This window comes from Scyliorhinus canicula, chromosome 9 (assembly GCF_902713615.1).
Source record: "Scyliorhinus canicula chromosome 9, sScyCan1.1, whole genome shotgun sequence".
NCBI classification, from domain to species: domain Eukaryota; kingdom Metazoa; phylum Chordata; class Chondrichthyes; order Carcharhiniformes; family Scyliorhinidae; genus Scyliorhinus; species Scyliorhinus canicula.
Window position 1 is genome coordinate 197,244,605 of NC_052154.1, and position 25,833 is coordinate 197,270,437.

General features: G+C 49.9%; 1 protein-coding gene across 1 annotated transcript in view; it reads right to left on the reverse strand.

Annotated features, from left to right (window-relative positions):
* The window catches only part of shank2b (SH3 and multiple ankyrin repeat domains 2b), a 1,049,335-nt gene that overhangs the window by 962,679 nt on the left and 60,823 nt on the right, over positions 1 to 25,833 (reverse strand). Inside the window, exons 4-6 of the mRNA XM_038808421.1 lie at positions 24,017 to 24,088; positions 21,737 to 21,845; positions 7,176 to 7,327 (exon numbers count right to left, since the gene is read on the reverse strand). Coding sequence (XP_038664349.1) covers positions 7,176 to 7,327; positions 21,737 to 21,845; positions 24,017 to 24,088 — 333 coding nt within the window. The remainder of the gene's footprint in view (positions 1 to 7,175; positions 7,328 to 21,736; positions 21,846 to 24,016; positions 24,089 to 25,833) is intronic.

Here is a 25,833-nt window from a genome sequence, read left to right on the forward strand (position 1 = left end):
GTTTCCACTTCAATTTACCAAACGTACTAGAAGAAGTCAACTTTTCAGGAATATGTGTAATTTATTGGACATTCCGAAACACAAAGGCCTCCAGTTGTAATGGGCCTCTAGAGAATGTGCTTCCATTATTACTGCCTTCAATAATTTGAAACACTTGAGATTTCCTTGGCTAATGCATTATTAATAACCCACGGAGTTAGACTGATGTGACCCTGTCAGGCTAAAAACATCCATAAACGGGACTGACAGCACTTTAATATTGAAAAGCTGAGGGCAAAGATCAGGTCATTATTTTATGATCACAAGTGTGAAAATGATAGGCTTATGTGTTACAGAAACTGTTTGTGCTATTACTACAGAATGAGGTTAGGAGGCAATAGAAGCAGATCATTGCTCATCGACATCTCGCAGAATTGTCAAATCTTCTTCAGTAGCTACTCAGAGGAGTGGAAATGTTACTTTCTATTTAAATTTGACTTATCCCAAAGGGATAATGAAACACATTGATTCGCAATTCTATCTCGTTTCTCATCCAGTGGCCTGTTTCAGTGAGAAAGGTGCAGACAGCCACATTGATCGGACTGAGGATAGAGGACAGGAGGAGGAGATCACAGTCAGAACCTCAAAATGAAGGTTTTATGACTCTAAGATGACATTCCTTCACCAATAGGGAGAACAAGAGCGGTGATTTTCAGTTGCTGGTGGGGGTTGGGAAAGAGTGTGGGGCTGAGACCCGGGAATTATCCAGGCGTTGGGTTCCCAGCTCTGATTTGAAAATTCATCGCAAGTCTTCCATTCGTAATACTTCAACAAAGGAACGAAGCTGTCCCATTTCTCGCAGCTCACGAGAGACCTGGAGAAACTCTGAGCTGGAATCAATACCACCATTAATTGCATTGCAACCCAAATTCCACAGAATGTGGGTCGATTTAATCAAGCGTCCTCAAATGAACACAATGCGTAATGTCTCCTGTGTGATGTGTGGGTCAGGTCAAATTCTGTAAGTCAGGCCGAGTTTAGAAGTGCAAATATTCATTTTTTTCAGCTGTGCAAAGGTACTGTGTCTGAAATTGGAAAGGTAGAATGGGAGTAATAATAAATACAGAACTTGAGGATTGCTGAAAAAAGACATTTTGTCAAAGCTCTTCCTCAATGCACTCATCAGGTTTCTTGCGATTGGTCTGATGAGTGCAAAATGAAATGTTTCAACAATGTATATTTTTTTCAGCAAACTGAAGCAATGATACATGATTCTGGATTAGTTCCTGAGTTGCACCTTGACTCAACCATCAAACTATCTTTTAAGTTGTCACTTTATTTGATTCAAAATGGATACACTGGCCCCACATTTCAGCCACCCCCATATTGGAGCACACAGACACAGCGAGAGATCCCCGAGGCTTAACCTAAACTGGGCCTCACTTCCTTTGAACCAGCGGGTTTCGAACAGATAGTTCACCAGCAAAGCCAGGTTGAAGATTGCGTGTCTACAACAGCAGATGCCAAAAGGCCAAGTGAAAGGTGAACTGTATCTGATCCAGCACAAGGTCACCAAGGTCTCCATTATTTTCACCACATAAAAAAAACCTTTAACTTTTACTCAGAACAAACTGCGCACCGGACTGTTTGAGTTCCACAATTTACAAATTGAAAACTACCTTCTGACCTTCCCTAATGCCTTAAGCAAACTCTTCAAGGTGCAGAACAGGCCTTTCATTTGTGGCAAATGGGTTTCCAACTTCCTCCCCAGCCCCTCAATTTGAAAATTCCAGCAAGTTCGGGGGCGTAGGGACACAGCAATATTGTCAAAGCGATGAGTAATCCAGAGGCCCAGAGTAATGCTCTGGAGTAATAAAGGTAATAAATGATCTGGGGACCTGGGTTCAAATCCCGCCACTGCAGACGGTGAAATTTAAATTCAATAAAATCTGGAATTAAAAGTCTAACGGTGACCATGAAACCATTGTCGATTGTTGTAAATACCCGCCTGGTTCAACGTCCGGTGGCGGCGTGTAGGGAGAGGTCGCACAGGAGGAGGCGTGTACGGAGAGGTCGCACACGAGGAGGCGTGTAGGGAGAGGTCGCACACGAGGAGGCGTGTACGGGAGAGGTCGCACACGAGGAGGCGTGTAGGGAGAGGTCGCACACGAGGAGGCGTGGAGGGAGAGGTCGCACACGAGGAGGCGTGTAGAGAGAGGTCGCACACGAGGAGGCGTGTAGGGAGAGGTCGCACACGAGGAAGCGCCCCACAGGGTTCTTGATTTTCTGTCTTTCTCGCCCGGTTTCTGGGATATTGCCTCCAAAACCCCATCTCCTGGATAATATCAGGTGAGCACATTAAAGAGATGCCAAGAAGGGCAAGGAGGAGGAAACCCATGAATAGAAATTCAGCGACAGACTCAGTGAGCCTCCTCCGTGGAGGAAATGATGATGTTTGCGCCTATGACTCCGGCCACTCCTCCCAGTTTATCTGCTGGCTGGCGCAATGGCAATGGAACGTGAGAAACAGTCTGGGAATAACTGGAGCATTATGTCTGGGTACCTTCGAAAGTGGCTCGAGGAAGCCTTACCCCACTGGCCAGCAGGAAGAGTCTGCAGATGCCGTTTGATCTGCTGTCAACAGCTGAGGCAGTAATCCAGCTGCGGCGCTCGAAGAGGGTACTTTACAAATATGGGGAGAAGGTCAGTCAGTTTTCAGGCCATCAGCTGAGGTGGCAGGCGGCATCCCGGGAGATCATACAGATGAAGGATTCGAGTGGCAGTCTGACTTCTCCCCCGAGGAAGTCAACAAGGCTTCCGAGACATTCTACAGAAATCTTCATCGATCAGCGTCCCTGGAGGAGAGTTCAGACATGGTGGAAATTTTCAATGGATTGTCCCTCCCATTGGTGGGGAGAAAGGGAGAGGAGGGAGGAATTGAAAGCCCCATTAAGCCCTGAGGAGATATTGAAAGGTATTGGATCAATGCAAACGGATAAAGTTCCCAGCCCTGATGGGTTCCTCATTGACTTCAACAAGAAGGTGGCAGCTCAGTTGACTCCGTTAATATTGGACATGTTCAATGACTCTTTGACCCGGGGTCATTCTTGGAAAAGGACAAAGACCGCACGGAATATGGTCATATTGACCAATATCACCTTTGAACGCAGACACCAAACTGCTAGCCAAGAGGTTGGCGATTAGAATCCTGTCTCCCAGAGGTGTTTGCGGGAGGCCAGACAGGTTCTGTCGAGGATCGGCAATTGTTGGCCAATATCTCGGTTGTTGAACATACAACATAGAACATAGAACATTACAGCGTAGTACGGGCCCTTCGGCCCTCGATGTTGCGCCGACCTGTGAAACCATCTGAAGCCTATCTGACCTACACTATTCCATTTTCATCCATGTGTCTATCCAGTGACCACTTAAATGCCCTTAAAGTTGGCGAGTCTACTACTGTTGCAGGCAGGGCGTTCCATACCCCTACTACTCTCTGAGTAAAGAAACTGCCTCTGATATCTGTCCTATATCTATCACCCCTCAATTTAAAGCTATGTCCCCTCGTGTTGGTCATCACCATCCGAGGAAAAAGACTCTCATTGTCCACCCTATCTAACCCTCTGACTATCTTATATGTCTCTATTAAGTCACCTCTCAGCCTTCTCCTCTCTAACGAAAACAACCTCAAGTCCCTGAGCCTTTCCTCGTAAGACCTTCCCTCCATACCAGGCAACATCCTAGTAAATCTCCTCTGAACCCTTTCCAAAGCTTCCACATCCTTCCTATAATGTGGTGACCAGAACTGCACGCAGTACTCCAGGAGCGGCCGCACCAGAGTTATGTACAGCTGCAGCATGACCTTGTGGCTCCGAAACTCAATCCCCCTACTGATAAAGGCTAGCACACCATATGCCTCCTTAACAGCCCTATTAACCTGGGTGGCAACTTTCAGGGATTTATGTACCTGGATGCCGAGATCTCTCTGTTCATCTACACTACCAAGAATCTTGCCATTAGCCCAGTACTCTGCATTCCTGTTATTCCTTCCAAAGTGAACCACCTCACACTTTTCCGCATTAAACTCCATCTGCCGCCTCTCAGCCCAGCTCTGCAGCTTATCTATGTCCCTCTGTATCCTATAACATCCTTCAGCACTATCCACAACTCCACCGACCTTCGTGTCATCTGCAAATTTACTAACCCATCCTTCTACACCCTCTTCCAGGTCATTTATAAAAATGACAAACAGCAGTGGCCCCAAAACAGATCCTTGCGGTACACCACTAGTAACTGAACTCCAGGATGAACATTTGCCATCAACCACCACCCTCTGTCTTCTTTCAGCTAGCCAATTACTGATCCATGTTGAATATTGTTCTGTCCGCTTGTCATGAGCCCGAGCCACAGGCGATTGTATCCATGGGCGGCAAGAAAGCATTTGATAGGGTGGAGTGGGGAGTGGGGAGTGGGGAGGAGTGGGGAGTGGGGAGTGGGGAGTGGGGAGTGGGAAGTGGGGCGTGGGGAGTGGGGAGTGGGGCGGAGTGGGGAGTGGGGAGTGGGGAGGAGTGGGGAGTGGGGAGTGGGGCGTGGGGAGTAGGGAGTGGGGAGTGGGGCGTGGGGCGTGGGGCGTGGGGCGTGGGGAGTGGGGGGTGGGGAGTGGGGAGTGGGGGGTGGGGAGTGGGGAGTGGGGAGTGGGGACTGGGGAGTGGGGCGTGGGGCGTGGGCGTGGGGCGTGGGGCGTGGGGCGTGGGGAGTGGGGCGTGGGGCGTGGGGCGTGGGGCCTGGGGCGTGGGGAGTGGGGAGTGGGGAGTGGGAAGTGGGGAGTGGGGAGTGGGGAGTGGGGAGTGGGAAGTGGGGAGTGGGGAGTGGGGAGTGGGGACTGGGGAGTGGGGAGTGGGGAGTGGGGAGTGGGGAGTGGGGAGTGGGGAGTGGGGAGTGGGGAGGAGTGGGGAGTGGGGAGTGGGGAGTGGGGAGTGGGGAGTGGGGAGTGGGGAGTGGGGAGGAGTGGGGAGTGGGGAGTGGGGAGGAGTGGGGAGTGGGGAGTGGGGAGTGGGGAGGAGTGGGGAGTGGGGAGTGGGGCGTGGGGAGTGGGGCATGGGGCATGGGGCGTGGGGAGTGGGAGTGGGAGTGGGGAGTGGGGAGTGGGGCGTGGGGAGTGGGAGTGGGGGAATGGGGAGTGAGGAGTGGGGATTGGGGAGTGGGGCATGGGGCGTGGGGAGTGGGGCGTGGGGAGTGGGGAGTGGGGGGGGGGGCGTGGGGCGTGGGGCGTGGGGAGTGGGGCGGTGGGGAGTGGGGAGTGGGGCGGAGTGGGGAGTGGGGAGTGGGGAGTGTGGAGTGGGGCTGAGTGGGAAGTGGGCAGTGGGGAGTGGGGCGGGGGGCGGGGGGCGTGAGGAGTGAGGAGTGGGGAAGTGGGGAGGGGGAGGAGTGGGGAGTGGGGAGTGGGGAGTGGGGAGTGGGAGTGGGGAGTGGGGGAGTGGGGAGTGGGGAGTGGGGAGGGAAGTGGGGAGGTGGGGAGGATGGGGGGGGAGTGGGGAGGAGTGGGGAGTGGGGAGTGGGGAGGAGTGGGGGAGGAGTGGGGAGAGGGGGAGTGGGGAAGTGGGGATGGGGAGGGGGAGTGGGGAGGAGTGGGGAGAGTGGGGAGTGGGGAGTGGGGAATGGGGAGTGGGGACTGGGGAGTGGGGAGTGGGGAGTGGGGAGTGGGGAGTGGGGAGTAGGGAGTGGGGAGTGGGGAGTGGGGAGTGGGGAGTGGGGAATGGGGAGTGGGGAGTGGGGAGTGGGGAGGAGTGGGGAGTGGGGAGTGGGGAGGAGTGGGGAGTGGGGAGGAGTGGGGAGTGGGGAGTGGGGAGTGGGGATATCTTTATGAGGTCCTTGGGAGGTTCGGTTTGGGGCAAAGCTTCATTTTGTGGTCTCAGTTATGATATAAAGACCCCATGGCGAGTCTCCGCACTAATGCCGTGAGCTTGGGGTGTGTTTTGTTGAACAGGTTTGCAAGACAGGGATGTCCACTATCTCTGCTTCTTTTTTCCCTCAGCGATTGAGCCATTGTCCATAACGTTGAGATTGTCCGATAGTTGGAAGAGGATAAGGCGGGAATATAGGGTGTGTTTGTACGCTGTTGACTTGCTCCTTTAGATTAGGGATCCATCTCCACTATGGAAGAGATAATAAAGTTACTTGGAGTTTCGGATGTTTTTGGGAGTATAAGATGAATCTGGTTTACAGCAAATACTTCCCTGCAAATCCCCCGAGGAAAGGAGCCAATCTGGAGGTGTTGTCTTTTCGTCTTGCCAGATCCAGCTTTTGTTACCTGGGTAACCGGCTGGCCCATGATTGGGCCTCGCTTCATAATTGAACTTTGCTAGTCTGGTGAGTGGGGTTAAGGTGGACGTAGAAAAGTGGGGGAAATACCCCTCACCCCCTAGTCCCTGGCAGACAGGGTCCAGACAATTAAAATGAATGTCCTCCTGAGGTATTATTTATTTTTCAATGTCTCCCCTCTTTTCTCCCTAAGTTCATCTTTGTTAGGGTTAACAAGTTGGTGTCCTCCTTTACAAGGGTGGGAAAGACCCCCCAAGGACTCATAGGACATTTCACCTGCTCGGCCACAGACCTGGAAATTCTCCGGCCATTCATTCCGTGAATGCCGGGCGTTTTACGAGGCGCGGCTGCCAGCCCCTCACCGGTCACAGGATTGGTAAGTGGGCGCCGCCGACTTTTCCCACGTAAAACGGCACGGGTCCTCCGGACATTGCCCCAAAATCGGAGAATCCAGGCCATTGTTCTCAGAGGTTCTGCTGTGTCCACACTCGCATTGACTGAGATTTGTAGGATTTTGAAAGGAATCAATGAAGCGGAATAGAGAGAAGGTTTTTCCATTGGTGGAGGAATCTACAACAAATAGCCTTCAAATCAGAACCAGATAGTTCAGGAGAGAAGTTAAGAAACACTTTTCACTTAAATGCTCAAAGTGTGAAGCTCTCTCCCACAGAGAGCAGTAGATATTTTCTTAATTTATAACAAAAATCTGAGATTGATAGATTTTTACATGTGAAGAGCATTAATGGAATGGAGCCAAGGTGGTGAGTGGAGTTAGAGTGCACATCAGCAGTGATCTTATTGAATGGCAGGATTATTTAGCAGGATAGGTTTGAAGGGCTGAATGGCCTCCTTTGTTCCGATATCCCTGATCTTACCATGAGCGCAGTATGGTTCTTGGCCCTGGCAGCTTTGTGCAGGGGTGTCACTCCATCCTTGGCTCTGAAATCCAGGTGTGCACCCCCATTCCTCAGAGCTTTGATCACCTCCACTGGAACCTCCAGCTGGGCCGCTCGTGTCAATGGTGTTTCTGTGGAGCCAAAATCACCGTATGATTAGTCATCCGGTCCGCTGTGTGCTGAACCCCACAGTCAAACATCTCTCATACACACACGCATGCACACACACACACGCACGCACACACGCACGCACACACACGCGCATGCACACACACACGCATGCACACACACACGCACACACACACACGCACGCACATGCACACACACACGCACATGCATGCACACACACACGCACACACATGCACACACTCACGCACGCACACTAAAATTGATGGCTGCTTAATTAAATGATAACATTGATTGCTAAGAACTGATGTGGAGATGCCGGTGTTGGACTGGGGTGGGCAAAGTAAGAAGTCTTACAACACCAAGTCCAACAGGCATGTTTCGATTGGCTAGCTTTCGGAACACTGCTCCTTCCTCAGGAAACCTCAGCGCTCCGAAAGCTAGTGAATCGAAACAAACCTGTTGGACGTTAAACTGGTGTTGCAAGACATTTTACTGTGCTCAGGAAAACAGACAGCATATTCAGAGACCCCTCACACCCAGGTTTTGCCTCATTCCGACCCATCCAACAGGCAGAAGGAAGACCCTCACATCCAAACATAGGAACAGTTTCTTCCCCACAGCTACGAGACTGCTCAACAACTCCCCCTCGGACTGATCTGTTCCCTGTAAGAACACTATTCACGACGCCCTATGCTGCTCTTGCTTATGTATTTGCTTTGTTTGGCCCCTTGTTCCGCACTGTAACCAATCACTGTTTGTCGATGTACCATTTGTCAATGTTCTCTGTTGATTATTCTTTTCTCTGCTGTGTACGTACTGTCTATGTTCCTCGGCCGCAGGAAAAAACCTTTCACTGTACTTCGGTACACGTGACAATAAATCAAATCAAATCAAATTTTTGTTCTTTGTTCTTTGTATCCCAACCTTCCGCCCACAGTTGTATCCTGGAGGTTCTGGATGTTCTGTATGCCCGGGCATCTAACTATATTAACATCCAGCTGGAACAGGCCAAATCAAGATGCCTGGACTGCAGGATTTGCTGCCATCGTTGTAATGGCTCAAAGACACGTCTCTGACAGGGTTTACACAAGGTTACAGGGTTTACACAAGGTTACAGGGTTTACACAAGGTTACAGGGTTTACACAAGGTTACAGGGTTTACACAAGGTTACAGGGTTTACACAAGGTTACAGGGTTTACACAAGGTTACAGGGTTTACACAAGGTTACAGGGTTTACACAAGGTTACAGGGTTTACACAAGGTTACAGGGTTTACACAAGGTTACAGGGTTTACACAAGGTTACAGGGTTTACACAAGGTTACAGGGTTTACACAAGGTTACAGGGTTTACAGGCTACAAAGCACTGGACTGGGTGTTGAAGGGGACTGGGTCCAGAAACGTTTGCGGATTATATTTTCATGCAGTCAGACAGATTTCTCTTCCTGGTTTGACAAAAACACACCGCGGATCCCTGCCCACTGATGCAGTTTCCCTCGCCTCAGGGCGTGCAGCGCATTTGGCAATGTTTAAATGAGACAAAAGCTCAAACTGTCTCAGGGCTTTTGCCTCTCCACCTTGACCAGGTACCGTCCAGAAGTGAGAATTGACCACGCTATCTCTGTAACGTTGGCATGGGCAGACTGGTATTTGCTTTGTGGGGGGGGGGGGGGGGAGAATTATTTTCCTGTAATTTTTCATTCTCTTATCTGGATCCCAACCCAATCCAATACTTCGATCTCGTGCAGCGAATATCAGTGGCTTTGTTTGAACTGCCAAGGATATTATCTGGAAGACCCAGCAGGTGAAGGAAAGGTGATCCACGTTGATGGTCTCAGTAAACACGGGCAAGCTACAGCGTCACCATCAACTGAACAAGAATGAAACACTGCAAGTTATTGGCAATGCACAGAACTGAAGCAATATCTTCTCCGGCGTAAGATGCACTTACAAGAATCAGCCAGTGTGTGTCACCCAAAGTCTAAATTGATCTGGAGAAATTGTTTTAAATTCACATCAGATGAACTTGGAGCTGACGAGTATGATTGTCCACCTCGGAAACTCTGCGTTTTGTTGGGGTTTGCCGGTTTCCTCTCGGTAGATCCCTGGTACGGGACATCATTTAACCTGAGTTTGCTGTTGCACATCAGCAGACACACAGTCCTTGACAGAGGGTCGGTCCAGTTCCAGTGACAAGAGAACCGCGACGACTGGGGGTCTCCTTAATGCTGCAGCCTTCACCCGCCATTGCAGACGATTATCTGTTTGATCATTGAGGACTAGTTTTGGATTGCGCTACGTTTGGTTCCTCCTCTCCGATCTTACCGTCATGGGTGACCCTGGCAGAAGCTTATGATTCCTGATGGCATCGCTCTCGGGATCACTGAAAAGTTGGGCAGCACGGTAGCATTGTGGATAGCACAATCGCTTCACAGCTCCATTGTCCCAGGTTCGATTCTGGCTTGGGTCACTGTCTGTGCGGAGTCTGCACATCCTCCCCGTGTGTGCGTGGGTTTCCTCCGGGTGCTCCGGTTTCCTCCCACAGTCCAAAGATGTGCAGGTTAGGTGGATTGGCCACGCTAAATTGCCCTTAGTGTCCAAAATTGTCCTTAGTGTTGGGTGGGGTTACTAGGTTATGGGGATAGGTGGAGATGTTGAGCTTGGGTAGGGTGCTCTTTCCAAGAGCCGGTGCAGACTCGATGGGCCGAATGGCCTCCTTCTGCACTGCAAATTCTATGATTCTATGATTCAAGATGCAAGTCACTTGAAAGACTCTTTTTGGCTTGTGCTTCCTGTTAGGGCCCTCCGTGAAATGGATTCTGCCCTCAAATATCCACCTACTTTCTAACTGGGCTGGGTCAACAACACAAACGCTTCCCAGTTCATTCTGACGTGGTGTTAAATTCTCACTCAGTCACATCACCATCCAGAAGCCAACATGTGAAAATTATTTAAAAGTGTCCCGCCTCTTCATAACATCAGAGTATCTGCTTCCACATATAATTAGAATATCCGTAACTATGGGGCCAAATGGCCTGTTATCGACGAGGATACACTGTAAAATATGTGCAGTTTCTGAGAAACGTGTTGTTTAAAACCAGTACTTAAGAGATTTCCAATTCTTTCTGTGACTCAAGATGCAGTAACAGGAAGCAGCCAGTGTGTGTCACCCAAAGCCTAAACTCATCGGGAGAAATTCTGGCAATTCAAATCGGTTCAACTTGGAGCTTCCTTCTTCGTCACAGCTGGTTTTCCAAGTGAAATTTGATTCTTGAAATAAAGAATAAAGGAATTGCACATTCTAAACCCGTAAATATTGGAAACATCGATCTGAGAATTAATTACGAAAACAAATCGAGAGAGGAGCCGGGAGTTTACAGAGAGCGAGAGAGGAGCCGGGAGTTTACAGAGAGTGAGAGAGGAACCAGGAGTTTACAGAGCGAGAGAGGAGACGGGAGTTTACAGAGCGAGAGAGGAGCCGGGAGTTTACAGAGAGTGAGAGAGGAACCAGGAGTTTACAGAGCGAGAGAGGAGACGGGAGTTTACAGAGCGAGAGAGGAACCGGAGTTTACAGAGAGAGTGAGAGGAGCCGGAGTTTACAGAGCGAGAGAGGAGACGGGAGTTTACAGAGCGAGAGAGGAGCCGGGAGTTTACAGAGCGAGAGAGGAGACGGGAGTTTACAGAGCGAGAGAGGAGCTGGGAGTTTACAGAGAGAGAGAGGAGCCGGGAGTTTACAGAGCGAGAGAGGAGCCGGGAGTTTACAGAGAGCGAGAGAGGAGCCGGGAGTTTACAGAGTGAGAGAGGAGCCGGGAGTTTACAGAGAGCGAGAGAGGAGCCGGGAGTTTACAGAGCGAGAGAGGAGCCGGGAGTTTACAGAGAGCGAGAGAGGAACCGGGAGTTTACAGAGAGTGAGAGAGGAGCCGGGAGTTCATACAGAGCGAGAGAGGAGCTGGGAGTTGACAGAGCGAGAGAGGAGCCGGGAGTTTACAGAGCGAGAGAGGAGCCGGGAGTTTACAGAGAGCGAGAGAGGAGCCGGGGGTTTACAGAGAGAGCGAGAGAGGAGCCGGGAGTTCATACAGAGCGAGAGAGGAGCCGGGAGTTTACAGAGCGAGAGAGGAGCCGGGAGTTTACAGAGAGCGAGAGAGGAACCGGGAGTTTACAGAGAGTGAGAGAGGAGCCGGGAGTTTACAGAGAGCGAGAGAGGAACCGGGAGTTTACAGAGAGCGAGAGAGGAGCCGGGAGTTTACAGAGAGCGAGAGAGGAACCGGGAGTTCACAGAGAGAGAGAGAGGAACCAGGAGTTTACAGAGAGCGAGAGAGGAACCGGGAGTTCACAGAGCGAGAGAGGAGCCGGGCGTTCACAGAGAGAGCGAGAGAGGAACCAGGAGTTTACAGAGAGCGAGAGAGGAGCCGGGAGTTCACAGAGAGAGCGAGAGAGGAACCAGGAGTTTACAGAGAGTGAGAGAAGAACCGGGAGTTCATACAGAATGTAGTGGTATGATTTGCATAGCTGTCTGCCATTGGTGCAGAACACTGGCTTACCATTGGTCCTGGTTGGTCATATGCCTCTCGACCGATTGGTTGAGACCAGTCATGTGAAGGCTCTCCGATTGGTCGAGAGGCTGAGTTAACCACGCTTCCATACCGAGGTATAAATAGTCAGAACGCCCGGCGGTCGTCTATTTACTGTAGTCGACCGCAGGGCTAACTTCTAGCTTATTAAAGCCTAACTTTTGTACAGCAACTCGTCTCACGTTCGATTGATGGTTCATCAATTTAATAAGCTAGAATTTTGAAGATGGAGCTCTGGATCAAGCCCGAATGCCTCCGCATCAGCCGCAAACTCAGAACGCTTCAGAAATATTTAAACATTGGCTGGCATGTCTCGATGGATACCTGGCGTCTGCAAACAGCCCCCCCCCCCCCCCCCCCCCCACCATGGCACAGAAGCTTCACATCCCCCACTCCAGCGTGGGCACACCAGCCTACGCGATGATCAGGGAAGAGGAAGGTTACGATGCGGCCATGCTTAAACTAAATGGACAGTTTCTTAAACCAGTCAACAGAGTATTCGCCCGACATCTGCTGGCCACCAGACAACAGCTCCCCGGTGAGATATTAGACCAATTTTACCAGGCCCTCGCTGTCCTGGGTAGGAATTGCTCCTGCCTCCAAGTTTCAGCCACGGAGCACATGGAACTGCTGATCAGAGATGATTACGTGGCTGGGATGCAGTCCTGCGCTATCCGCCAGCGGATGCTGGAGAAAGCCGACCTCAGCCTAACTGAGGCACGGACTCTCTCCCCCTCCCTGGAGGTCGCCGACTTAACGCCCGCGCCTCTGTCCCCAGCCGCGCTGCAGCGCCCTGGCACGCTTCCCCACCGCCATCCTCCGCGCCAATCTCCCCCCCCCTCCCCCGCCGGGCCTTTCCGGGACCCTCTAGCGCACCGCGCTAATCTCCCCCTCCCCCCGCCGCTGGGCCCCTGTGCCCGGCCTGCGCGCCTCCCCGTCTCCTCCGGGGCCTTCCGGGACCCCCGAGCGCACCGCGCTAATTTCCCCCCCCCCCCCCCCCCCCCCCCCCGCCGCCGGGCCCCTGCGCCTGGCCTGCGCGCCTCTCGGCCCCCACTCTCAGCCGCTCCGGTCGGCACCGCTAACCCCGCCCCCAGCAACCACTAGGGCCCTGCGAGTGCCGCCATCTTGGGCCCCGGACGCCACGTGCGGATCCTGGGCACCACCTTCCGGGACTGGCACGCAAGGTTCTTCCAGCATCTACTCGGACGACGACGACGAATACGGATCTTCTCCACGGCTCGCGGCCATTCAGCTCGACCAGTCACGGCCACGCACGCTCGCCAAAATGACAACGCTGATCAACCTCAACGGCCACGAGACGGGCTGCCTGCTGGACTCCGGGAGCACGGAAAGCTTCGTTCACATTGACACGGTAAGACGCTGCGCGCTCCCTGTCCATCCTGTAAAACACAAAATCGGGTTCGCCTCAGGTTCGCACTCCGTCCGCATCACCGGGTGCTGCATCGCGGACCTCACGGTCCAAGGGAAGGTTTTTTAAAATTATAAACTCCTCGTCCTCTCTGATCTTTGCGCACCGGCACTCCTAGGACTGGACTTCCAGTGCAACCTGCAGAGCTTGACCTTCCAATTCGGCGGCCCTATACCCCCCCTCACTGTCTGCAGCCTCGCGTCCCTCAAAGTGGACCCTCCCTCCCTGTTTGCTAACCTCACCCCCGATTGCAAACCCGTCGCCACACGGAGCAGACGGTACAGCGCCCAGGACCGATCCTTCATCAGGTCCGAGGTCCAGAGGTTATTGAAGGAAGGGGTCATCGAGGGCAGCAACAGTCCCTGGCGAGCCCAAGTGCTGGTGGTCTGGACTGGGGAGAAAAACCGGATGGTCATCGACTATAGCCAGACCATCAACCGGTTTACGCAACTGGACGCGTATCCTCTCCCCCGTATTTCCGCCATGGTAAACGATATCGCAAAATACAAAGTCTTCTCCACTGTGGACCTTAAGTCCGCTTATCACCAGCTCCCCCTCCGCGCGAGTGACCGCAAGTACACCGCGTTCGAGGCTGATGGGCGTCTCTACCACTTCCTCAGGGTTCCATTTGGTGTCACAAATGGGGTCTCGGTCTTCCAACGGGAGATGGACCGAATGGGCGACAAGTACGGATTAAGGGCTACCTTCCCGTATCTTGATAATGTCACCATCTGCGGCCACGACCAGCAGGACCATGACGCCAACCTCCAGAAATTCCTCCAAACCGCAAAACTCCTTAACCTCAAATACAATAAGGATAAATGCGTGTTTAGCACCGACCGCCTAGCCATCCTCGGCTACGTAGTGCGTAACGGAGTGATAGGCCCCGACCCCGAACGCATGCGCCCCCTGATGGAACTCCCTCTCCCCAATACCCTCAAATCCCTCAAACGCTGTCTGGGGTTCTTCGCTTACTACGCCCAATGGGTTTCCAACTACGCCGACAAGGCCCGTCCCCTCATTCAAACCACGACCTTCCGGCCATCAACAGAGGCCAACCAGGCCTTTAGCCGCATCAAAGCGGACATCGCAAAGGCCACGATGCGCGCCATCGACGAGGCCCTCCCCTTCCAGGTCGAGAGCAACGCATCAGAAGTAGCTCTGGTGGCCACCCTGAACCAAGCGGGCAGACCCGTGGCCTTCTTCTCCAGAACTCTCCAGGCTTCCGAACTCCGCCACTCCTCTGTGGAAAAGGAAGCCCAGGCCATAGTCGAAGCCGTGCGACTTTGGAGGCACTATTTGACCGGCAGGAGGTTTACCCTCCTCACAGACCAACGGTCAGTAGCCTTCATGTTTGATAATGCACAAAGGGGCAAGATTAAGAATGACAAGATCTTACGGTGGCGGATCGAGTTGTCCACGTACAACTATGAGATCTTGTATCGTCCTGGGAAGCTCAATGAGCCTCTTGATGCCCTGTCCCGCGGTACCTGCGCCAGCGCGCAGATAGACCGCCTCCGCTCCCTCCACGCGGACCTCTGCCATCCAGGGGTGACCCGTCTCTACCATTTCATTAAGGTCCGCAACCTGCCTTTCTCCATTGCGGAAGTCAGGACAGTAACCCGTGACTGCCACATCTGCGCAGAGTGCAAACCGCACTTCTACCGCCCCGAGCACGCACACCTGATCAAAGCATCCCGCCCCTTCGAACATCTCAGCATTGACTTCAAGGGGCCCCTTCCCTCTAACAACCGCAACATTTATTCCCTGGCAGTAATCGACGAATACTCCCGCTTCCCCTTCGCCATTCCCTGTCCCGACATGACCACATCGGCTGTCATTAAGGCCCTACTCTCCATCTTCTCCCTGTTCGGCTACCCCGCGTACATACACAGCGATCGGGGGTCCTCTTTTATGAGCGACGAGCTGCGTCAATTCCTGCTCAGCAGGGGCATTGCCTCTAGCAGGACGACCAGCTATAACCCTCTGGGTAACGGACAGGTTGAGCGGGAGAATGGTATCATCTGGAAGACCATACTACTGGCCCTCCGGTCCAGAGATCTCCCTATTTCCCGATGGCAAGAGGTTATCCCCGATGCCCTACATTCTATCCACTCACTCCTCTGTACCACAACAAATCAGACACCTCATGAACGTCTTCTTGTCTTCCCCAGGAAGTCATCCTCCGGATCCCCTCTCCCGACGTGGCTGTCCGCCCCCGGACCCATCTTGCTCCAGAAGCATGTGCGGGTGCACAAGTCCAACCCGTTGGTGGAACAAGTCCAGTTACTCCACGCTAACCCGCAGTACGCGTACGTGGAGTACCCCGGCGGTCAGCAGGACACGGTCTCCCTCCGGGACCTGGCACCCGCCGGCGTGCGGCCTTCCCCCCCTTCACCACAGACCCCCCCCGTTTCTTTCCCCCAGCGCCCCACCCAGGCCACCCCTTCCCCATCCATGGCGTCTCCACAGCCAGCTCGGGGTACGGAGACTGTTCAAGGACCATCGCTCCCGGACTCCAGGACGTCAGCGGAACCATCACCATCGGCTGAACCGACATCACCTACCCCACTGCGGCGGTCTGCCAGAACGTCACGGGCCACCAAAAGACTGATCGAATCGATTTAAATTACAACAGCTCCATGGGCTTTGTTGGGACTTTGTGTAATATTGTTAATTGTCTGGGCCAGTGGGAAGCCAAAAAAATGTAATAAGAGAAAAGAAGAGAACATTTTTGTTCTCTCTCCCTTTCCCGGCTGCTACTCATACCACCAGTTCTCTCCCCCCACCCCCCCACACCCCCAGCTATCGTTGACACCCCCCTCCCCGGCTTCTTTCTCCGCAAGGGGTGAATGTGGTGATATGATTTGCATAGCTGCCTGCCATTGGTGCAGAACACCGGCTTACCATTGGCCCTGGTTGGTCATGTGCCTCTCGACCGATTGGTTGAGACCAGTCATGTGACGGCTCTCCGATTGGTCGAGAGGCTGAGTTAACCACGCCTCCATACCGAGGTATAAATAGTCAGAACGCCTGGCGGTCGTCCATTTACTGTAGTCGACCGCAGGGCTAAGTTCTAGCTTATTAAAGCCTGACTTTTGTACAGCAACTCGTCTCGCGTTCGATTGATGGCTCATCACAGAGCGAGAGAGAAGCCGGGAGTTTACAAAGAGCGGGAGAGGAGCCGGGAGTTTACAGAGAGCGAGAGAGGAGCCGGAGTTCACAGAGAGTGAGAGCAGGGTTTGTGGAGCTATATAAATGAACAAAGATAACCTTCTTTTGAAACTGCCTGAACCTGTCAATCAAAAGGCTTTTGAAAGGCAATAGTCCATGAAAAAAAGTCTAAACAATGCAATTCAAAAAGTTTAGGCTGCCAGGCATGCACAAAGGCTTGAATAAGATAAAGGGCAATGAAACTGACAGTGCAATAAACACTTCAAAGGTTTCTACCACATTTAAGGGAAGACTTGCACTTTATTCTCAAAGGGCAGCATGGTAGCATTGTGGATAGCACAATGGCTTCACAGCACCAGGGTCCCAGGTTCGATTCCGGCTTGGGTCACTGTCTGTGAGGAGTCTGCACATCCTCCCCGTGTGTGCGTGGGTTTCCTCTGGGTGCTCCGGTTTCCTCCCACAGTCCAAAGAGGGGCTGATTTAGCTCACTGGGCTAAATCGCTGGCTTTTAAAGCAGACCAAGCAGGCCAGCAGCACGGTTCGTTTCCCGTATCAGCCTCCCCGGACAGGCGCCAGAATGTGGCGACTAGGGGCTTTTCACAGTAACTTCATTGAAGCCTACTCGTGACAATAAGCGATTTTCATTTCATTTCATTTCAAGATGTGCAGGTTAGGTGGATTGGCCATGATAAATTGCCCTTAGTGTTGGGTGGGGTTACTGGGTTATTAGGATAGGGTGGAGGTGTTGACCTTGGGTAGGGTGCTCTTTCCAAGAGCCGGTGCAGACTCGATGGGCTGAATGGCCTCCTTCTGCACTGTAAATTCTATGAACTATGATCTTTCAACTTGGAATGCTGACAAGCGGCTTAAAAAGAGTTTAAAACTGCAGATGTTCGAACACAAGCCCTCCGACATCCACCTGCCGTGAGGGACCCCGCTCGGCATCTGGAGGCATGTATAATGAGGGTGCTGACCCCCTGGGGGGCTAAAAGAAGCAGGGATCCCTTGCCAATGATTAGGGTCAGGGTGGGGCCGCAGCAGAATTCTCAGCTCCGATGTCTGGACAATGGGATGTGTGAGGGAGAATAGACCACACCCCTCTAGGTCCAGGGAAAACTTCGATCTTCTTGAAAAAGTTTACTTTGTGCTATGGAATGGCTCTACAATCCCGTTCCTGGTTAAAAGAATTTCTAAGTGCCATTGAGTGGCAGGTCAGGTTTGCTCCCAGTGACAACAGCAACCTGGCCATTAGGGCGTCCTGACTGAATTATTTATACAAACAATTCCACACAACGCATTTTCAAAGTTTCCCCTTCATTCCTGTCATTCCATCTCGACATCCATTCATCAGATTGACTGCCGAGAAAGAATTTCTTCATTCACTTTGGGGAATTCCATAAGGCCTGTGATTGATGTCTCCAATTGTGTAGAACGAGGAAAAGATTCACTCCAAATTCCTGTCGGTAAATCAAGATGTTTCTAAAGGAGAAGTGAAAACATTCGGAAAGCTGCAAATTACTGTGGCAAATACTCGTGCGTGAAGCTCTGATGGGGTATGTTTGCTGTGCCCAATGGCAACACAGCCCCGATCCTGTAAACCAGGTTTGCTGTTCAGTGCTTGAATTAGAACCTCCCGTTTCAGTCAGTTATATTTGTATTTATGCTTCGAAAATGTGTTTCTTCTTCCTCAACCGTGATTTCCCACCTACAGTTGTGGACAGGGCCCTCAACAGTGTGCGGTCCATCTCCCGCGCCACTACCCTCACCCCCTCCACTCCCTCCCAGAACAAGGATAGAATGCCCTCGTTCTCACATTTCATCCCACCAGCCTCCGTATGCAAAGCATAATCCTCCGCCATTTTCGTCAACGCCAGCGTGATGCCACCACCAAACACATCTTCCCTTCACTCCCCCTGTCAGCATTCTGCAATGACCGTTCCCTCCGAGACAATCTAGTCCACTCCTCCACCATACCCAGTACCTCTCCCATCACCCATGGCACCTTCCCATGCAATCGCAGAAGGTGTAACACCTGCCCCTTTACCTCTTCCATGCTTAACATCCCAGGCCCAAAACACTCATTCCAGGTTAAGCAGCGTTTCACTTGCGCCTCCTTCAATCTGATCTACTGCATTCGCTGCTCCCAATGTGGTCTCCTCTATATCAGAGAGACCAAACGTAGACTGGGCGATCGCTTTGCTGAGCATCTTCGGTCTGTGCGCATTAAGGATCCTGACCTTCCTGTTGCTTGCCATTTTAACAAAAGACCCTGTTCTCATGCCCACATGTCTATTCTTGGCCTGCTGCAATGTTCCAGTGAAGCTCAACGCAAACTGGAGGAACATCAATAACTTCAATAACTTAATTGAAGCCTACTCGTGACAATAAGCGATTTTCATTTCATTTCCATTTCATCTCATCTTCCGGTTAGGCAGCCTTCCAGCCTGAACATCGAATTCAACAACTTCAGATGATCTACCCCACCTCAACCCCCTTGATTTCATTCAATTTCATTTTATTTGACTTTTACTATTTCTTTCTCTCGTCTTTCTTTATATATATTAACCCCCCCCCCCCATCTTATCCACCTTTCCTTTCTCCCTTTTGCTTCCCCCTTTCCACCCCCCCCCCCCCCCCCCCCCCCCCCTTCCCCTCACATCTACATCTGATGTTAGTTTCTCTGCAGTTAGGCCTTTCACATCTTCTGTCCTCTCTGGGGACTGCCATTAACACTCTTTCCCCTTGGTTTCTGTGGCCATTAGCACCCGATTTCCCTGGGTTTCTGTGGCTATGACTCATCTTTCATTCTCACTCCACAGTATAAACATTTCCCACTCTCTCTGTCTGTTAGCTTTGGCAACGGGTCATCTGGACTCGAAACGTTCGCTCTTTTCACTCCCTACAGATGCTGCCAGACTTGCTGAGAGTTTCCAGCATTTCCTTTTTAGTTTGTATTTATGGGTGTTAGGCATAACCTATAGCTCTAAGTTTTTTTTTGCCTATAAGCCCATGTTTTTTAGGACCTTGAAAATGGTATAAAAAAGTGGGCCACTGTCTAGCAACCAGGGACCCACACAGAACAGCAAGCATAGTTTGAGTGCAGCTGGAACAAGGTAACCAGAAAAACAGCATTCCACAGAATTGGAACAGAGACATGAAGGGAGGCTGCCGCAAGAGAACGAACATGAGCATGAATGGGAATGGGAATGGGACAGAAGGAGGTTCCAGGGTTGCAAGGTGCAGAGGGTGTCAGCGAGCTCAGAGTCAGAGATCCAGGGTGACCCAAGGTTTGGTGACACCTTAATGCAGCCTGAGAAGTGGCTGTTCTGTTAGCCCGGCTGCGTATCTGGGAGGGTGTGTGGAAGGTGAAGCGTGGGTGTGGCAATCCAGTGGAGATATCCAAGAGAATGTGTCTTTCGGGAGAAGATTCCATGGCTTGTTTTTGAAAGCGGAGATTGGAAGCTCTGGTCTGGAAGACAGATATCCAGTGTAACCTTCTGGGAAAACTGCTGAGAAATCCACATCAGTTACTTTTGGGGCATCTGCCACTTGGTTTCTGAGTGTGGTATGTCTGCCCACAGCTTGTCTATTGTTTTACATGGACTGTGTACTTACTGAGGATATTAGAGGGTAAGATAGAATTTGTCATTTGTGTTACCCTTACAAATCTGTATATATCTGTAAAGTATAGCTGGGGTGAAGGAGTCATGTATTATAGTTCACCTTTTCCTGCTTAATAAATCGGAGAACCATACAATCCCTACAGTGTAGAAGCAGGCCATTCGACCCACTGAGTCTGCACTGACCCTCTGAAAGAGAAGTCCACTGAACCCACTCCCCCATCCGAACCCAATAATCCCTTAACCTAACCTACACATCTTTGGACTTTGGGGGAAAACCGGAGCACCCGGAGGAAACCCACGCAGACACAGGGAGAACGTGCAGACTCCGCACAGTCACCTGATGCCAGAATCGAACCCGGGCCCCTGGCACTGTGAGGCAGCAGTGCTAGCCCCTGTGCCACCGTCCTGCCCAAAAAATGTTTTATTCTTTTGTTAAAAACTCTTCAGATGACTCTTGTAACCCTGTTCAGTAGCTGCCCTCCATATCGAAGCACAAAATATAAGTTAGGATCTATCAAGCGGGGTTCCACTCTGGGACCTGACTTGTCCAGTAGTAGCATCAGCTGAGATGATAACACTAACACAAACTGGGTTACCATGCCAGTCCTTGGCCAGGTATTACAATAAAGGCATTATGGGCCCTATCTGACCCCTCAATTGGACCCAAAAGATCCAATAACCCTATTCAAGGAAGAGCAGGGGAAGTTTCCCCAGTGTCCTGAACAATATTTATCTCTCAGCCAACATTATTAAAACAGATGATCTGGTCAGAAATCTTGGTGCTGCCAGTGACATCTTGCTGTGCACATACTGCCTGCCGTGTCAGCTACATTATAGAGTATAATAATAATCTTTATTATTCTCATAAGTAGGCTGACATTAACACTGAATGAAGTCACTGTGAAAATCTCCTAGTCTCCACATTCTGGCACCTGTTTGGGTACACAGAGGGATAATTCAGAATGTCCAATTCACCCGACAGCACGTCTTTCGGGACTTGTGGGAGGAAACCGGAGCACCCGGAGGGAACCCACGCAGACACGGGGAGAACGTGCAGACTCCACACAGACAGTGACCCAAGCCGGGAATCGAACCCGGGACCCTGGTGCTGTGAAGCACCAGTGCTAACCACTGTGCTACCCCGTGACACCATTTCAAAAGTTGCTATGGAGCGCTCTGAAACAATGTGAGGTCTGAAAGGTGCTATATAAATGCAGATCTTTCTTTCCTGTGCTGCACTTGAGCTGTGTGTAAGATAAACAAGATAGTCAGAATTTGTCCTCCATCCCAGTACACTGTACGTCGTTTCCACTCACTGACTCCTTTGTAGACCTGGTATAAATGAGGCAGTAAAAGAGCCATCAATTGGCACAATGCCCACAAAGAACAGAGCGCTGTGCAATTGTGATGCCACTTTATAATAAATGATGTGCAGCTCTTAACGGAGCTGTTTACATTGTGCAAGATTGCATTGTGCCTGTATTGTCCCATTATCTGCCACTAACATGTGTCTGCTGACATCACAGACATGATTAATCATCTTAATAATTCCAAACTCTCTCCACAACAGAATCAAAACAAGGAAAGCCCTGAGGCACCCTGCATAACAACATACCTCCGCTATCTGAATCATAATAATTTGGGTCCAGGCCTCTGTCCAGCAGCTTGACAATTTTCTCAAGTGCCCGATGTTGAACATTATCCATAAATTTTCTGAGGTTGGCCTGAAGGAAAGAGACAATTATTTGGAAAGTACGTCGGGCAGTGTCACCAACATGCACAGTCTCCGAAAAACAGAAGGCAATCATCCTTTATTAGCACAGTTACAGAGCAAGAGCTGCTCCCGGTATGAAGCAATCAGCAAGTATATTAGAAAGTGATTTCCAGTATCTATGGGCCACAATTTGGTTCATTGTAAATGAAGCAAGGATAAGAAAGGAAGGGTACTGTTTGCTTTGGACATTTTTGTATTGATTTGTTGATTTGGAACAAGAAACTTGCCAACAAACCTGCTAATCTCTGGCTGGCCACCATTCAGTAAACCATTGGAATGCGATACTGAAACTCAGTTTCTGTTCCTGAGAAATGCGACTGTTTCAAGTGATCAGATTTAAACTCACCCAGAGCCTTGGGACATGTGCTGCTGCATCTTGTCTTAAAGTACTGAGGCTCAGCTCCACAGACACAAAATCTACCGCACAGATGGAGGCCATTCGTCCTATCATTCCTGTGTCAGCACTTTCAAAGAGCTGTCCAATTAGTCCCATTCTGCTGCTCTTGCTCCATTATTACACACTAGATCCAATTATTTTTTTGAAGGTTACGATTGAATTTTCTTCCATCGCCCTTTCAGGCAATTGCTTCAACATCATCTAACTTGCTGCACAAAACTATTGCCTCATATCAACTCTAACTCTTTTGCTAATTACCTTAAAGTCCTCTGGTTACTGATTGTTCTAATTGGAGGCAATTACTCCCTTTTTATCCTCTGAATATACGGCATGATTCTTTGAAAGCCGACATCAAACCTTCAACCCTCTGACTCCCCTCAATCTTCAACAGCAGCATTCCTAACTTCATTCATGGACACTGAATCCCGGAACCTTACAGCACAAAGGAGGCCATTCTGCCTGCCGGGCCAGTGTTGGCTCTATGAAAGAGTGATCATGCTTCATCCCACATCCCCGCTTTTGTCCGGAATTATGGAAGTTCCTCTTCCTCAACGACCTATGCAACTTGCTTTCAAGATTATTTATGGCATCAGCTTCCAATGCCAGGTCGAGGGTTCCAGATCCCTCTGATGATCAAAAACAATCTCCTGATCGCCTCTCTAAATCTTTTGTCAATGATTTCAAACCTGTGGCTATTTACCCATTTGCCTGAATTCTCTATCGGCTCTTAATAAAATCTCGGATTATCTTGAAAGCCTCCAAGTCACTCACCATTCCTGTCTTGGAAAATATATCGGCCGGTCCTTCACTGTCACTGGGTCAAAATCCTGGAACTCCCTCCCTAACAGCACAGTGGGTGTACCTACACCTCATGGACTGCAGCGGTTGATGAAGGCAGCTCACCACCACCTTTTCAAGGGCAATTAGGGATGGGCAACAAATGCTGGCCTCGCCCAGCAACGCCCACATCCCATCAATGAGTAACAGAAATAGATAATGCCATAACCTTCTCTGCTCCTAAGCAAACAGTACTAACTTTTCCACCTCCTCGTCAGTTAAGTCCTTCGTCTCTGGTAACAGTCAGGTCAACCTCCTCTGCAACCTTTAGGACAGCCTGGTCAGTAGGATGGCAGGCAAAATGGAAAGGAAAGGGCATATGATGTGCCCAACACCTTCCTGCTGCCAGGCTGACGTGCCAGTGTCAGGAAAGGTGACGGATGACCCTCCCATCTAGAGCCCAGCTGAGTGACTTAAGCGGCCAATTAAGGTCCTCTTCCTGGTTCAGTGAGGAGCCTTTGAATAGTAGATACAGCAGGGGAATTGTTTGGCTGTACCTGATATTATTTATTTCTGCTTCTCCATGTCCTATGGAGCTCTCTCTTTCTGTGTCTCTATCTCCTCTCTGTCCATCTCTCTATTTTACTCTCTATGTATATCTTTTCAAATTGACTGTGGCAAAGTGTAAACAAAGAATCAGCATTTATATTTAAAATTCCATCAATTTAGTTTTGCTCTATATTTTAACAACTAGCTGGAAATAATTGAGTTGTTAACAAACTGAAGTCTAGGATGTTTAAGAGATTTGATTAGGTGCTAGAGAAGAAAACAAAAAATAAGAACTAGAATCGGCCATTCTGCCTCTCGAATCAGCTCCTCAATTCAGTAACTCTCTGGGTTATACATGTTGTGTTTTAAAAGGCGCTGAAATTATGAAAGTACTTCACCTTTGTATGGAGTTTTGAGATTTGCTTCTCATCAACGTTAGTTTGCTTATACACACGTTTCTTGTAGCAAAACTGAAAGCAGAAACAAATGCATTTTACTCGATTTAATTCACAGTGACCTTTATCAAATAAAATCAAATCATGTAGCTAGCTTTGATAGAAGTAAACATAGTTGAATGGAACAGAAAATTAATTACAAAGTGGTTATATTACAAATGCATGTACCAGCTTGGATGATTCAAGAACCGTGCCCTTATTGCCCTGGATTGAACAAGTATCGCATTAACAGAAGTGCCGTCCTTCAGAGGAGACATAAACCCTGCTCGAGTAGATGTAAGAGCTTTAAGGAGAGCGAGCTCTCACAAAGAGAGATTTGGATTCCCAGTCTAATGAAACGCCTGAGTAAAGTGTAAATCGGCTGGGCCAGAGTACCAGCTTGGAAAGGAACCTGTGGCCAATCTCGCACAGGGATTTCTGGACAGCATTTCTCTCACAGCCAATAACAGATCTGCCATTTGTATGAGCAGTTGTCCACATCTGTGTACATCAGAAGAATGATTTGCGATTAGTTTGTAAGTTATTAGATGTGCTAAGTCTTGGCATTTCTGAATAAATCCTATCTCTTCTGTTTTTTTTCCACCCATCTTAAACTAAAAATGGAAAATAATCAAGATTATATTTTCAGGATTACTTTATTCAAAAATGCAAAGTAACCACGTGCAGGTAATTTCATTAATTGGTATTCCGTGTGTTAAATAATATTGTAAGAATTCTTCCAGCTTATTTCCCTTGTTCCCATTTATTTTATTTTATTATTTTTGGTCTGTGAACCAATATTCAGGATGTGCCTTTAAGCAGGAGAGCGCTTGCCAAGGACAGTGTGTTCCCAGGTTTTGTATTTTGGAGAGGAGAAACCAGACTCATCGGTGCCGAGTGAACCTTGGGAACTGGGTTTGGAGGAAGATGGTTCGATTGGCCAACTGGCGGGTTGGCCAGGGACAGTGTTCTGCCTGACAACAGTCAGTGATTGGTTCGTGCCAGGTAGGGTTTTTCAGAGAGAACTTATCAGAAGCCTGGAAGGAAGAGCTGTGTTTTCTCCCTCTCTCTGTGCGTCCTCAGTGACGATCATTACAAACTGAAGGAGAAGAAAGAACCCAACTGAAAGCCTCACCCGTCTGAATCAAAAATCCTGTCCTTCTGTTGCATTATATTTTCTTTACCTCTCAACCACCCTTTTCTGTGAGTGTGTGTGAGAGAGAGAGTGTGAGAGAGAGAGAGAGAGTATAGGGAGTGGGAGATGTTGGGGGGAGGAGGGGGTGTTGGGAATCAGATATTAGATAGCCAGTTGTATTGTTTTGCCCCTTTAATTACTGTTAATTATAAAAGTTCCGTGTGCTTAAATTTACAAACCTGGTGACCGTCATCAATTTAATTCAACCAAAGCCATGGGTATTAATGTAAAATCTAATTCATCCCGTGTTGTGGCTCTGAGTCGAGTGGGGCTAGAATTGACCACACACTGGCCCAGGGGGTTGTAACAGTAACTAAACCTAGTTGGCTGAAAAACACTTCATGATGGCCTGAGGCAATGAAAGGCACTATATCAATGCAATCTTTACTTTATCCTTTCTTTCTAATTGGTTAAGCAGTGCATGAGCATCCAAGATGTACAGACTGCAGTTTGCTAGTCACATGCAACCTGAGTAATCAGGTATCAACAAACATCATTCCATCGGCACTTAAATATTTCTAGAGATTTTGAAAAGGCCGCTTTTGACTTTGATGAATAAATCTTAAATCAGGGCAATGGGAGCGGT